Source organism: Peromyscus californicus, unplaced genomic scaffold (genome assembly GCF_007827085.1).
Source record: "Peromyscus californicus insignis strain IS unplaced genomic scaffold, ASM782708v3 Scaffold_11__1_contigs__length_118956290, whole genome shotgun sequence".
Classification (NCBI taxonomy): Eukaryota; Metazoa; Chordata; class Mammalia; order Rodentia; family Cricetidae; genus Peromyscus; species Peromyscus californicus.
Genome location: NW_026294402.1, coordinates 100,345,927 through 100,361,585, shown reverse-complemented (window position 1 = coordinate 100,361,585; position 15,659 = coordinate 100,345,927). Strand labels below are relative to the sequence as shown.

Genomic DNA, 15,659 nt, shown 5'->3' with positions numbered 1-15,659 from the left:
TGGCTTTAGTTTGTGTGCTGGTCTGTTGTTTTCAGTGAACTTTTTGCTAACTTCTTTTTTCTAAAAACCACCCTAGGTAGTCCTTCTATTTTCAGATGGATTGGATGATGACATTGAAAAACTTGAACAGAAATCTGATGAACTCAGAAAGGAAGGTAGGAATGGGGTTGACTATTTTCACTTATGTAGGCAGGCTTTTATTTTGTAGCCCAGGCTAGTCTGGAGCATCTTACGGAACCCAAGTTGGTCTCAAACTTGGGGTAGTCCTCGGCCCCTTGAGTATTGGGATTATAGGTGTGGACCACTCTGCCTGGCTGTTTGTTCATTTTGTAATCTCAGAACTCGACGCTGGCTCTTTTGTTTCCAGGTACCTTACTGACCCTGACTTTGCACTCTTTCTCTTCCGTATGGGCACGGTAGGGCAAACGTCCTCTCAGAACATTTTGATTTCTCACTGCCTGTCATGCTCCATGTATATAAAACAGCACACTGACCAGGGCCCCATGCTTCATCTCCTCTTACTGTGTTTGATCTTCCAAGCCTTTCCTGGAGTCTGTTCCTTTCCATCATGCCCCACAGTGTTTAATACTGCTACTCTGTTACATGGAAGTGAACAGGAACCGGTGACCAAGTAACATGAGTGTTGGATGACTTCCTTCTGACACTAACCATTTCCAGACTTGCAAGCTTTTTTGGACAAGTTTCCTCATGTGCTGGGGTTTTATAATTCTTTCCTTCAGCCCGCAGAAGGGCCAGCCATGATGCTTATGCAGCCTCAAGGCTCTGGAGTCAGGCATCTGGCTTGTTAGAACCAATGGCCTGCTGGACTTGTTCTTTGGCCCATTTAAAATGTGGGTCAGTAGAGGGAAAAAGTAACCACGTATTCTGAAGCAGGACCAGTCTCCTGTAAGTGGGCACTGCTGCTCTACCACCCACATCTCCTTTGCTGGCAGGATCACCCGGTCAGAGCTGTGCATTCTCTGAAGAATTGCCATTGGCCTGTAGGAGTCCCATCACCCAGAATGTTGCTACCCACTTTGCCCCTGGGCAGTAAAAAAAGTTGGACCTTGGCCTCAAGTGACATCAGGGCTCTAGAACTCTCTGAGGTCAAGTCAAAGCCAGGGTATTGCTTAGGTCCTGCCTACCCTTCTTTCTTCACCCCCTTTCTTCTGAGGACTTTTCAACACATTGTGTGTATGTGTCTGAACTGTTACCTCAGGTTCTGCTTCCAGGGAGCCTGGTCTAGTACAGGGCCGGCCTCTCAGGTTCACTAAGGTTAGTTGGTCAGAATCTCTTTTCTGCTAAGTTCTCTCCTTAACCTTACATTGCAGAGTATGGATTTACAGCCATACAGTAAGGGCTTTTATTTTACCCTTTATTTATATTTATTTATTTATCTTATATATTTATTTATATTTATAAAGCTGTCTTCTCTTTATTCTACCCAATCTTGGTCTTTGTTTGTGATCTCTAAACAGGTTTTAGTTAAGATTAAGGACAAGACTTTGGGGCACCTAGTTTGAGGTGACAGTGTTGTAATTTTGTGATTTTAAATATCTTGGCCCTCCTTTTGTGTGGTGTATGTGGAGCGGGGATATGTCTCTTGCCTGTAGTGTTAAAGTGTCCTCTAGGAAGCACTTAGGAATGTCCAGAACTCTACGACCGTTCTGTCTCCATCTCCCAGAGAAAACCTAGGAAATTTGTATCTGTTGTGGAATATTGCTTTAACTAGGCAAAGATGTGCTACATTTATTTATGTTTCATTTGTTTAACAATGTAAAATGTGTTATATTTGTTTATGCTGCATTTATTTAATTATGTAGAGATGTGTTGCTGTTTCATCCTTGCCTGCCTAAGGCACCTGATTAATTTTAATAAAAAGTCAAATGACCAATAGCTAGGCAAGAGAGGGATAGGTGGGGCTGGCGGGCAGAGAGAATAAATAGGAGAGATCTATGCTCGGAAGAATGAGGAGAACAAGGAAGAAAGAAAGGGAGATGCCCAGGACCAGCCAGCCAGACACCAGACAGGCATACAGAATGTACAGAATAAAAGGTAAAAAAAAACCCCAAGACAAAACATAGATTAAGAGAAACAGGTTAAATTGAGTTATAAGAGCTAACTAGAAACAAGCATAAGGTAAAGCTGAGCATTCATAACTAATAATAAGTCTTTGTGTATGATTTGGGAGCTGGTTGGTAGCCCAAAAGAAAGCCTGTTACATGTATCAACTTCAGATGATACATATATATATATATATATATATATATATATATATATATATATTATATCTTAAGAAATTTAGACTCTTTGAGAAAGTAACAAAGGAATGGTAGTGGTAGTATTCTCTTAAGAGCATCACATGGCTCTCAAATGGATAAAGAATACCTGTCCCTGGCTTCCCGTACACACACACACACACACACACACACACACACACACACACACACACACACACACACACACAGCTTCTATTGATGATCTGTTGACCTAGGAGACTGCTTTAGTTCAAGATCACATATTGGCATGTAGACTAGGCAGTCACCATGCAACAAGAGAGGAGAAAAGAATTAATGACAGTGGGCGTGGCTCTACAATTTATGCATGTAGATTGTGTAGCAGTAATCTTAAATGGTCTTATTAATAAAATCAAACCCAATGCCAGTTATTGGGGTGAATGCTAGAAGATCAGAGAAGCAGAACAAGCCACAGCCACCTCACCTTGCCAATTCCTCAGCTGATCCTGTTTCCTCAGACTGGGAGCCTCTGAGTCCTCGTCCGAATGGGTCTCAGTTTCTCAAAAGCCTAAAAGCTTAACCAGCTCTAGTTCCTGGTCCTCACGCCTTATATACCTTTCTGCTTTCTGTCATCACTTCCTGGGATTAAAGGCGTGAGTCACCACGCCTGGCTGTTTCCAGTTTGGCCTTGAACTCACAGAAATCCAGATGGATCTCTGCCTCTGAAATGCTAGGATTAAAGGTGTGTGTGCCACCATTTTCTGGCCTCTATATCTAGTGGCTGTTCTGTTCTCTCACCCCAGATAAATTTATTAGGGTGCACAATATTTTGGGGAACACAATACCACCACAAGATTGGGGTTTGAATTAGTTTAAGATTTAAAAGTCAAATGCCCTAGAATTTCCTCTGTGATTCCTTATTCTCACAACATTTAAAGCGTTTTCTTTCTTGATTCATTTTTAGCAACTGAGACATTGTTTTGAAAGTTGTGTGATTCATTTATTGAATGAGTCTGAAGGGAGCAGGATTGAATACTCCAATTCTGAGAATATTCACAAATAATAGTTCTGTGCATATTTCCTACATGTCAGTATCCCATGGATCTCATAACACTCACACTTTTACATTTCCTGAACTTGTAAGGAAAAACAGATGTGAATACACTTTCTTTTAACTAGTTCCATAAGCATGCCTTCCCTCACCACTAACACCCAATTCAGCTGCACAGCATTATCCCAGTTCACCCTACAGACTCTCTCCTTTTTGCTCATTCTTAGTCTAGAAGGGTGACCGGTTACCCTAGTTTTTTTGGGCCAGGCCAGGAATTTACAGGACTAACTAACCAGAAAAGTCCCAGGCAAACGGGAACAAGCTGGCCATCCACGTCTTCAGCCTTCCGTCCTTTCTTCCTGCCATTAACCACTGTAGCAGCCTGGCCTCAAATCCGGGCCACGCCCATGGCCCTGGGAGTACTCCCTCCCTCCTCTTCATTCAAACCACATAGTATGGGCTTTTCGAAGAAGGCACCTTGACTCAATGAAGCCCTTGGATATTTCTTTTTCTACTCTGGTATTTTGGTCTCCAGATCCCATCTGGAGAGTGCCTCACACACCCGCTGGAGAGTGAGAAAGTGCAGAGTTGCGCTTTATGCCATGATTATTTCCTCAGTCCATTTTGGTTAAAATGTCCTTGAGTGTAAGGCTTTGGAATTAGGCTCTGGATGAAAACCTAAACAGTCCAGTAAGTTAGGAACTGAACTACTTTAAGCCTTAGTTTTCTTGTCCATAAAATATGGTTCTAATCATATCTGAGTACCTATAGGGTATGAATAAGATAATGCATATAAATTATTTAACTGTCTTCTAGGCACATAGCAACTATTTAAGAAAGCTAACATAACTGTTAGCCAGGATGATTGCCAGGGTTACTTAATTCTTCGTTTTGAAAACCAGTCATTGGCAACCCTACACTCTAGCCCTAAAGTTTTATTTGAGATATTCTGATCTGTATAATTCTAAGGCTTATGAGATACTGCTCCAAGTGGCTGTCATCTGTTCCCACTTAAAGTTACAGCTGGAGCATCAGTTCCGGATGAGGTCATTGAAAGCATCCATTTTATTATCTGCATACGTGTGTGCCTGCTTTAGTTCATGTGTACCACATGTGTGCAGGGTCCTTCAAGACCGGAGGGGAACTGGAGTTACAGGTGCTTTGAAGGCACTATGTGGGTTCTAGGAAGCAGACCCAGGTCCTCTGCAAGAGCAGCCAGTGCTCTTGACTGCTGAGTCGTCTCTCTTGCCCTTCAACAGCCATTTCTGTTTATTGGTTGGTTTGTTTTGCTTTGCTTTTTTGAACAGACCTGGGGCTTGACCCTGGGGCACCACACATGCTAAGCAACTGCTCTCCCTGGGGGTTTTGCTTAAATGCAGATTTGAGTTCAGTAGATACAGATTAAGACCTAAGAGCCTGTATTTTTTTTTTTAATAGATCATTTTCACATGCAATTCTGTATTTGATTGAAAGATACTAGCCAATGTGGGTATATATCTCAGGAAAGTCTGTATTTCTGAGATGCTCCTGGGTGATTCTGACATTGTGGCGCTGAGAATCTTCCACGTAGGATAAAAAATGTAGCGCATTTGCTCTCCTGATGCATGAACCCCTCTGTATTTTAGCAAGCTGTGTGGACCTTTGGTTAACTCACTGGCTTACTTCAATAAGTCCTGTTACAACCTGCCACATCATCGCCAGTTCGCTTCACTTAACTACTGTGCTGTTGTTTACTAGCATCATATCATGGGGTTCAAGGATGTAGACCATTGAACGCAGCTGTTGGCTGAGGCTAGCGATTCAAATATGCTGAATGATTTAAGTGACCCCAGCCCACCTCACCTGGAGAATATGTTGAACAGGCCTGAATGCCCTCATAACTATTGCTGTGGATGGAGCTGCCGACACCAGCAACCTGGCTGACCTTCTCTACATTGAATTTGGGAAAGGATTTGAGTACAGAACACAGTTCACAATTGGTATGAGGAACCTTGGGAGTCAGCTGTCAAAGCAACTAGTAAGTTGAATCAGAAAAGGTTGGAGGGTTTAAGCAAATGTCCAACCACCACATAAGGCTATAGCCTTACCCTAATAGTTTCAGCCTTCACTTATCTCATATATAGGTGTAATATTGATGAGTATGGGTGTGAACTAATACTGACCTTTTAAGTAAAGACGAGATGGGCCTTTATGAGCCAGCCTAAGTAAGAACATGTTTGAAGTGTCACATAGTAGAGTAGGTCAAAGCATGTTCAGTAGACACACTTGGAACAAAAGAAGTAGTGAGAGGAAGAGCAACGAGAAAAATGAGATATGTAAACAGCACTGACTGTGCTGGCTGGATCATAACCCGTGAGTGCTGGGGCACTAAGATGAGCCTGAGTTGTGAAGAGGCCCGGGCTGTTCCCTCAACCAGCAGCTTCTCAGGTCCTGTGCTGCTCTGAGCATGACAGTATATGGTGACACTAGTGTTCAAGGTGTACTTTCTCTGCAGCATACCCTGTAAGTGACAGCCCATGGCATGTGAAGTTCAAGCAGAGAAACAGCAGCCTGCTCTGAGTGTGGGGGAGGGGTTAGAGGTACTAGGCCTCCCTGGTGGACTTTCGGAGGGAGGGACTTTGTTGGGTTGTCTCCACACTGCCAGACCCTTGCGCTCTGTTCTGTTTTTACAATCTTACACCTAGATATGATGCATCTTTACCATGCTATGTCAGAAATATATAGAAAATCAAACTTGAGTGTGAGTGTTCCCAAGTCTGTAGCGCATTACTGATCTTTAATGAGTGATTAATTATTTGGAATTAATTTGTTTATAATTTATAGAATCTTTACAAATTATATCAGAATACTTTCCAATGAAGGGATAGGTTGGTTGTTTTTTTTTTTTTTTTTTTTTTTTTTTTTTTTTTTACCCATGAAAATGAAGTACAGCATTTACTGCAAACTGAATTTTCCTAAAAATGAATCTGCTGGACCAATTGCAAAATAAATAAATAAACTAACACAGTGTTAGCTATTCAGGAGATGTCAAAATAAGTCCAGGGTGAAATTCACTCACATTTTAAATATATAATAATTTTGTTTTGGCTGTCACATAAAGGGAATATTCTCATACTCACACACTCTGGAGCAAATGCTTCTAAAATGGCATGAAGCTGATACTTCCAAAGTCACATCAAAGCTCTCCTGGATATATTTCCAGGGAACTCTGTTCCAAGCAGTGTTTCAGAGTACACTGTCAACTCTCTTAACAAGCTGAGATTTCACAAATGGAGCCAGGAGAAAAGAGCGTGCATTCATTTTGCTGAGCAAAGCATGTGGGGCAGAATATACAGAGCAGTCAGCAATTGGCAAAGCTCGGGTAAGGTGTGTTGACAAGAGGCAGCCCCACTGACCACTTAGTATGCAGTAAACGGGCCATGGCCAAGTCAAACACGTTCTGTTGGTCAGGAATTCCTCATATGGTAAAGATGTCAGGACTCAAAGGAGCGGTAGGAGGCTCCTGCCACCATGGACTCCACAGTGGAGTGCGTGTGTGGGACTGGGGAATCAATGTCACTAAATACAATTATCCTCATGTTCCCCCAGATCAACGTTGCAGAAAGAACCTGCTGCTGTTTGCTGTGCAGGTGCACAGGAGGGGACGGCGCCATGGGGGATCCAGGCTCAGCAGGGAAAAAGGTGACTTTACCTCAGACTTATGGTTCCCATCATTTGACCTGTAGCATGCCTTTCAGATGTGAGTTGGGGTAGAAATAGAGAGGCTTTATCTGCCAGCCTGAGCCTCTGGAGGATGCGGACAATTATGCTACTCTTTGCCTGTGTCAGATTAGATAGTTACCATTTTCCTTGGTCTTCTAAATTAGCATTGGTTGGAAGTTCTTTGAGAGGGGGTTTCAGGAGACACAGTCATCGGGATCTTTGATGGACCCAGTGTTCAAGCAGCAATGATAATGCAGAAAAATCGAGAGATCCTCATGCTGAATGATGAGGCTTCGTCCACACCACTAACTCATTTCACTTTCTCTTTTGAACCTTGGCAGTGATATGAAAATCAAGTCAATATTGTGTATAGTCTGCTGAAAATCAAACTGACTCAGGTCACTCTGCCATAGCAAAGGATGGGACAGCATTGATGGCCCTAGCTGTATATACAGAAATGGGCCAGATAGGTTTTTTTTTTTTCATAACCAGCACCACTAATTCATGGACTTCCTAAACAAGAAATACTTATGCATCCTTGCATAAAAATACTATTTTAGACATTAGGACATGTTCAAATATGTACACACACACTATGGGAAACATTTAATGATTTCAATACTGCTACTTGACATATGGTTTGGATGTTTGGCCACCATGCATAGCAGTATGGCTCCCCCATCACCAGAATCATGTCACTGAAGAAAACTTTGAATTAATTATTTCTAGAATGCTTGAACTTCATGGAAGGAAAATGGTAGAATTTAAAAATATATCAGAAACCAGAATAGAAGGAAATGTGTGTGGTCTGGTGTTCTATGTGTAGCAGCAAGTCCTAAAAAGGAGGGAAAGTCATTTTAATAAACAGAGAATAATTCTGGGCTGTCAAGAACAAATATATTTGTCTAGAGAAGAATGCCAGTTCTGTTGGTATTCCTGGAAACAGTGTGCTGGCACAGGTGTACACATGTGCACATGCATGTGCACACACTCATGCATACACATACACAGCTACCATCCCACATACATACATGCACAGATTCATATACATGGATGTATTCATGCACTCACACCTACATCCACAATTCCCTCCCCCATGTATATACACATGCACAAATATGTACACACACCCTTGAATAACTGGATACTTGTATGAAAGTTCTCATTCTTCTTGTTTGTCTAAACACCACTGGCTTGAGGTGGAAAACCAGGGGCATTTTCAAACTCTTGAAGTCTAACTTCAAAGTGGTGGATCTGCCTTGACGTCTCTCATTGTGCAGTCTGTAAAGTGCTCATGTTTTCTCCTCTTTCCTTTTTTCCAGGGACCCCCGGGTTTTAAAGGCAGTGACGGCTACCTGGGAGAAGAGGGCATTGCTGTAAGTAAAGACCTGTTACAGCTCACTTATTCCTACAAACACGAGAAGAGAAACAAAGGCCAGAGTCTGAGGGTTCCGAGGCGGCATCCGGGGTCTTTCCCGAGCCTCCTTGTGCTTGGGTAACACTTCTCCTTTAGGGTTATTACTCCACCACCTTCCTCACCTACATGGCACGATGAACTGGGTGTGAAAGGTAACGTCTTCACCATAGGCGCCACATCCCTGCCATGTGCCCAGGCCATTTGGTAAGAACTTAACCAATTCACCACATCATTTAGCAGGAACCCTTCCCTCCTCCCTCCCTCCTTCCTCGTTTCTCCCTCCCTTCTCCTCTCCCCATTTTCCTTCCTTCTCTGTCTTTCTTTTTTCCTTCCATGCATCCAGTCATACATTCGTTTGACAATACATATTGAAGCTCCTTACTATTCACTTCATTATTTACCAAAGATGTTGATACACATATCCATTATATATATATATATGCACATATATACACACACATATATATATACACATACACACACATATATATATACACATACACACACACACATACACACACACACACACACACACACACACACACACTCCATATGAGCACCCCGGAAATGAGAGAAACACAAAACAAGCACATGTAGTTCCTAAAGGCCCTTCCACACTAGTGAGAAGACAAACAAGATAACTGTGTCCAGCTGCTCTGCACATGGCTGTGTAGAGGCCAGGGGGTTGGGGTGGGGGGGGGGGGGGGGGGGGGGCGGCGACGCGACAGTATTGAGCAAGAATGGGAGCTTAATGGCTTAAAGACCACCAAAGTGAGAGTTGGGCCTGGGAGGAAAAGGCTGCAAAAAAGGGGGTAACAGTTGGGCAGACACTTGAAGGATGACAGTGAGTTTCTCCGGGTAAAGCATTTGGGAAATTGCATTACTGCAAAGGGGAGCCATGAGCTCAAGGACAGTAATGAAGTCACAGGATTGGGAGTTAGCAAAATGGCACGTGGTCAGCATGGCTGGAACCCGGGACACTGCAGAAGTCCCCTGGAGAAGACTGGCTTGTGTTGAGATAACGGACAGTGAGTGATGGTAAGCGTAGGAGTGGGAAGGATGGGGATGGTCTGCTCAGGCAGCATCATGGGTGATGCTCAGACCGAGGTCATGGGTCAAAGTCTTAAAGTCGTAGGGACCGGGCAAAGAGTCCTGAATCTCAGCTTAGGGCAGAATGGACACACATGCGAAGGAGGTTAAAAGGGAGCAATGTGGTGGCCATGTGGGGAGAGGGAAGCTCCACCCAGGCAATATGCAGGTGGCATCCAAAGCAAAGGGCTGTCATCATTGTAGCTCTGATTTACTTCCATTCTCTATTTTCATAGGCTTGAGTCCTGGAATGTAAGTCATGACTAGCCAGATGTTTCCTTAAAAATAAAATAAACTTGTCAAGTATCCAGGACAGATCCCAGATCATAATAGCACACACTCATCTGGGTTTGTGCCTTTCCTCTTTTCCTCAGGGAGAAAGAGGAGCCTCTGGACCAATGGGAGAGCAAGGTAGTAAGGGATGCTTCGGCACCAAAGGGCCTAAGGTAAGGATTATACAAGACCTCCTGATGTCATCTTAGCAGTTCATTGCACTTCCCATACTCATGCTGCTTCCTTTCTGTTACCAGGGAACCAGAGGACTCAGTGGAGAAGAGGTATGGTGCCAGGCCCATGTATTTTATTTATCCTTCAGTTATCCACTGAAAAAAATGTTACTTTTGAAATCATTAGTTATCAGTAGTTGCTACAAGTCAAGTCACTGTTGGCCTTCCTTCCTTACTTCCTTTTTTTTTTGTACCAGCCATTTTATTTAATTATAATATTTCTCTTTTCCCTCTCCTCCTTCCAAACCCTCTCATATTCTCCTCCTTTTTCTCTTTCAAATCCATGCCCTCTTTTTTCACTAACTGTTATTGCATGCACATATGTACATGTATATAAATGTAACCTGCTCGATCTATATAAGGTTACTTGTATACATGTTTTCGGGGCTGAGCATTTGGTGTTGGATTGCCAATTGCTGTGCTTTGCCCTGGGGAAGACTATTTCTCCTGCTCAGCATTCCTTAGTTGACTGTAGCTCTTTGTGTAGGATTGTGGGCTTTTCCCATCCACCTTGACATTTTTATTGTTGTTGTCCTTGTTCCTCTCATGTTTAGGCAGTCATACTGGTGAGATTTTTCTGAGTGTAGATTCTGACATTACTAGGAGACACTGTCTCACAGCAAACTCCCTGATCTTCCAGCTAGGTTTTCAAGTACTATGTTTTCACTCTTGTTGAGTGGGTCTCAAGTCCAATTAGAGAGTGGTTGGTTATCGCCAAGGTGTTCATGACACGATGCATGCTCATGGTTATCGTGCCGTACTGGTCATTGTGGTTGACAGGTGTCACAGCTGGGAAGGACTGTTGGTTGCCTCCCTCCTTTGGAAGCTTGCATGGTGCCTTCTGGTACCAAGAAAGTTAATCCTAAGGGAGGAGGCATTCAGGTCAGTTCCAGGTCTGGGATCTGGGTCTGAAGTGCAAGATGTCTTCAGCAGTGGGGACTTAGCTTCCACCTCTGTAGGGCAAGTAAGTGAACAAGGGCAGTAACAATAGGCTGTATGTTTTGAGAGTCTCTTAGACAGCCCTGGTCAACACTTCAAAGAAGGGCTTCTCATGTCTGATACTGAGGCTATTTTTAGGCAATCTTTGGCTCTTAGAAGAAGCATTGTCAGCCCAGGTGAGAAAAGTTCATTAAAACTATATATGTATGTTTATATGCTGAATTACTTGTATTATAGGTTTTTTGAAAGTAGTTAATAATGATTCATCACAGAGTTGTCAGACATCATTGTTATGTTACCTACTTCCTCCTCCTTCTGTATTTCCTCCCCTCCCCCTTCCTAAAGAGCCTCTCCTTTTCCCATTTCCCCTATTAGGTCCTATTCCTCTTTACCCTCTTCCTGCCTTCTGTATTTCCTCTCTCCCCCTCCCTAAGGAGCACTTTCCCTTTTCCCAAATCAGATTGCTGTACTCAGCTATTCCCCTCTCTATCGCTCCCTAGCCTCCCTATCCTGGCAATGGTCCCGTTTTACTTTCCTGGTTTCTGCAGTTGCTCCGGGCTATGTCCTAACGTGAAGATTTGGATCAAGAGCCCCCAATGAGAGTGAACATGCAACATTTGCTTTTCTGGATCTGGGTTACCTCACTCAATATGATCTTCTCTAGCCCCATCCACTTACCTGCGCAGTTCCTGATTTCATTTTCCTTTAGATGAATAGTATTCCATAGTGTGTAGATACCACAGTTTCATTACCAATTCATTGGCTGAAGGACATTTAGGTTGTTTCCATTTCCTAGCTATTGTGAAAAGAGCAGGCATGAACATGGCTGAGCAAGTACCTGTGGAGTACGATGTTGAGTCCTTTGGGAATACACTAGAGAGTGGTATAGCTGGGTCATGTGGTAGATTTACTTTTAGCCTTTTGATAATTCTCCACATGGATTTCCATAGTGGCTGCATCAGTTTGGAATCCCCCCAACAGTGAATTGAGGGTTCTGTTTTCCTTGCATCCCTTCTAGCATTTGCCATCCATCGTTTTGTTGGCATTTGCCTTCTGACTGGGCTAAGATGAAATCCACAGTTGTCCTGAGTTGCATTTTATTTCGGCTTCTCGTTGCAGGCTCTGTTTATTATGACAGTTTCTATTACTGAAAGTGATCTTTGACATTACCCAGGTGTCAGCTAATGAAGAGGCTGTTGCTCAGCACAAAACCCTTGAGACTGTTTCTGTTTGGTGTCTAACAGATGTGCTCTATGTTCTAATTGCATCTGTCTTTGCAGGGAGAAGTTGGGGAACATGGGATTGATGGATTAAATGGAGAACAGGTACAATGTTTGCCTTGTGTCCCAGATACCTTTCTCAGCTGGTTCTCTTGGAGAAAATGAGAATTTGAGCCTTTCCTCCTCCATTTTTTTAGGGTGACAACGGGATTCCTGGAAGAAGAGGAGAAAAAGGGGATGAGGGGTCTCAGGTAGGGATCCAAGACTCAGAAACTGTAAACCTCACTTGAGGTAAAGGAATGGTTTATGAAGTAAAACAACTGCCCCAGATGTGTCTACCAGCTATGGCTACAGACTTGTTTAGGGACAAGTATTCATGAAACCTGGTCCACATATGACAGTAAATAATAATTTCTCCTGTGTCTGATGGGTTCTGCTGTTCAAGGCTGAGCATGGCTAAGCTTGACTTGGGTCTATATAATATACATGTGTTTCTTAGCACATGGGCCATGCCTTTTCTGTGGAGGGCAACCACAAATGATAAGGCCTCTCGCAGCAACACTCCTTTCCCTTTCTCTTGATCCCTGTGGAGTCATACAGTACTCAGCAAAGGGGAAGGGCACTTACCTTTGATCCCAGCACTCCTCAGGAGGCAGAGACAGGTAGCTCTCTGTTTGAGGCCAACTTGGTCTGCATAGTGAGTTCCAAGACAGCCAAGGCTACAGTGAAACCCTATATAAACAACACACACACACACACACACACACACACACACACACACACACACACACACACACACACACGGTGGAGGGGTGGAGAGAGAGAGAGAGAGAGAGAGAGAGAGAGAGAGAGAGAGAGAGAGGAGAGAATCTTGATCACTATGATTGGATATCACTTCACAGTTATGTGAGAAAGGACCAGATACAAGGAGAAAAAAAAGTATTGGGACCACAGAAGCAGCACATTAAGAACATGAGGCAGATATTGACGGGGGTCTCTGGTATGAGGCAGCTGGGGAGGGAGAGTACATGACATTCCTTTCTATCTGGGACACAATGATAGCCGCCCCTCAGGTTTCTGCTTGGTCTTCACGGTGTGAGCAATTGATTTTGAAGCCACATTTTAGTAGTTATGAGATGTCTTTGGGCAAGTAGCATGAACTTCGAGTCTCTGATGCCTCATTAAAACAAAATATTTTTTAAATCCTTTGTAGAATAGTGACAGACAAGGTGACAAGTGTATTTGGAACACAGAGTTCACGAGTGCAGTAAATAACCGAGGTCATCACTGAGTTTCTTATTTGATGCCAAGAACTTTCTTTTTTGTAGTTCCTTTTTCCAAATTAAAAACAATCTCAGTGGAAAAATATTTAATTATTCAAACCAGAGAGAATCTAAGCCCTTTATGCTTATTAAGTTTATTAAAACCTCCCCTCTTGTTCTTATTCTGGTCTGCATTAATTTCAGGGAAGCCCAGGCACGAGAGGGGCTTCTGGTGACCGTGGAGCAAAGGGTCTACGAGGAGATCCAGTAAGTGCGCGGGGCTGCGCGGGGCTGCGCGGGGCTGCATGCCTTAGTTAGGGCACCCTTCCATAGAGGGGGAATGTTCCGTTTTAAGGCACTGTGGACATACTCTTGAGCTTGAAGTCCTAACTGGAGAAGTTAACTGTAGTTTCTTTGCCTATATCCTCTTCTTATTCATTTTTGTCCTTAAGAGTGAAGAAGGAATTCTAGTCCATTCAATTTTTTCCTAGGCACCTTGAAATACAGAGCATGGGAGAAAAAGTCACCTCTTTTTGTCTATTCCCCAAGACTCTGTCTCTATGGAGAAGGGCAGCATTGCCTTCTCAATCCAAGGATTCAGGGAGGATTCTATCAGGCGATCCTCAGGACGTTAAGGTACCTGCTCTTGGAAGGTTACAACCCAGCAGAGCAGGCACGACCCGCATCCATGTGTGAGCACACCACGTCAGTGGAAGTCAGGACCACAGGCTTTCCCCACCATGCCCACAGTTCAGTGAATCTCCAGAACCTCAGTGAACTAGGACTTTGTCAGGAAATCAAAGTGTCTGCTGAGCTTTTTGATGAGCTATAACACGCATCAGTACAGTACCCAACTGTAAAAGCGTGGGCTTGATCGTTGGAAGATGCCTGTGTGGTCATCACCCATGTAAAGAAATAAATCCCACCAGAATCCTGGAAGCCCCCTTGTGCATGCTCCGTTCACTCCACGGCCTCCTCAGGGTCATCCCGGCACTAGTTCAGGGTGTCAGTCTGAACTGCCCTTGAACTTAAAGTGAATGGGATCATGGTGTGTGCACTCTTCTGTTTCTGGATGCTTTTGCTTCACTTCATGATTGTGAGATGCTTTCATGTTGCCTGTAATTTATATCACTTGAATTCACTACTATATAGTATTGCATTGAGTGTTCATATATTTATCCATTCTATTATTGATAGATATGTGGGTTGTTTATATTAATATAGTACTGATGTGAATATTCTTTTGCATGTCCTTTGATATACAATTTATATCAAGTATATGGTTTAGGAATAGAATTTCTGGATGGTGACATGCATAATTATACATGAGCATAATCTTTACAGTTCCCAAACATTTATTAAAAAGCTTGTAGTGAGCTACTCTCCCACCACATGAACATACCATATACTGATTAGAACAGCCACAGTTTATAAAAACTGCTTTAAAAATGCTGAGGGAGGCCAGGTGCCTGTGGCGCACGCCTTTAATCCCAGCACTCGGAGGCAGAGCCAGGCGGATCTCTGAGTTCGAGGCCAGTCTGGTCTACAGAGTGAAATCCAGCACAGGCACCAAAACTACACAGAGAAATTTTGTCTACAAACAAACAAACAAACAAAATGCGGAGGGAGGGTGTGGGGACCTGAGTACTGATGGGACATTTGCCTGACATCCTCTTGGGTACACAATGTGTTGACTATAGAGGTGATTTGGTGTAATATGTGTCAAAACTGAATGTGAGGCATGTATTGAAAATAACTATTTAAAAAACAGGGGCTGATAAGATGGCTCGGTGGGTCAAGGCACTTGTCGTCAAGCCTGAGGGTCCGAGTTCAATCCCTGGGACACACTTGGTAGATGGAGAGAGCTGACTCCAGTAAATTGTCCTCTGACTTCCACACATATGTTATGGCACACAAGTGCCCACAAAGTGTGCACACATATGCACACAAATAAATAAAAATAATGAAGTTTTTTTAAAAAAAAAAAACAGGCATTTTTACTTGAAGATGACATTTTTCACTTTCCAGCATCTCCTGACAATTTCAAATAACTTCAAGGTATGTCATGTAGAGTCAGGAATCAACAAGGGTGTCATCTCACAAATGAGTAAGCGAGAGACGGCGGTTCTAGTGCGTGGGTATTTCAGTCAGCTAGACAGATGACTGCAAACTCGCTTGAGGTATTAATACACAATCTCCATTGGTTTTGGTCAGATGTCCTCTTAACTTAGTCTGC

General features: G+C 43.2%; 1 protein-coding gene across 1 annotated transcript in view; it reads left to right on the top strand.

Annotated features, from left to right (window-relative positions):
* Col6a6 (collagen type VI alpha 6 chain) overlaps positions 1–15,659 on the top strand; it is a 103,921-nt gene that overhangs the window by 21,475 nt on the left and 66,787 nt on the right. Inside the window, exons 9-17 of the mRNA XM_052719030.1 lie at positions 77–155; positions 5,151–5,305; positions 6,877–6,969; positions 8,313–8,366; positions 9,871–9,942; positions 10,027–10,053; positions 12,222–12,266; positions 12,359–12,412; positions 13,628–13,690. Coding sequence (XP_052574990.1) covers positions 77–155; positions 5,151–5,305; positions 6,877–6,969; positions 8,313–8,366; positions 9,871–9,942; positions 10,027–10,053; positions 12,222–12,266; positions 12,359–12,412; positions 13,628–13,690 — 642 coding nt within the window. The remainder of the gene's footprint in view (positions 1–76; positions 156–5,150; positions 5,306–6,876; positions 6,970–8,312; positions 8,367–9,870; positions 9,943–10,026; positions 10,054–12,221; positions 12,267–12,358; positions 12,413–13,627; positions 13,691–15,659) is intronic.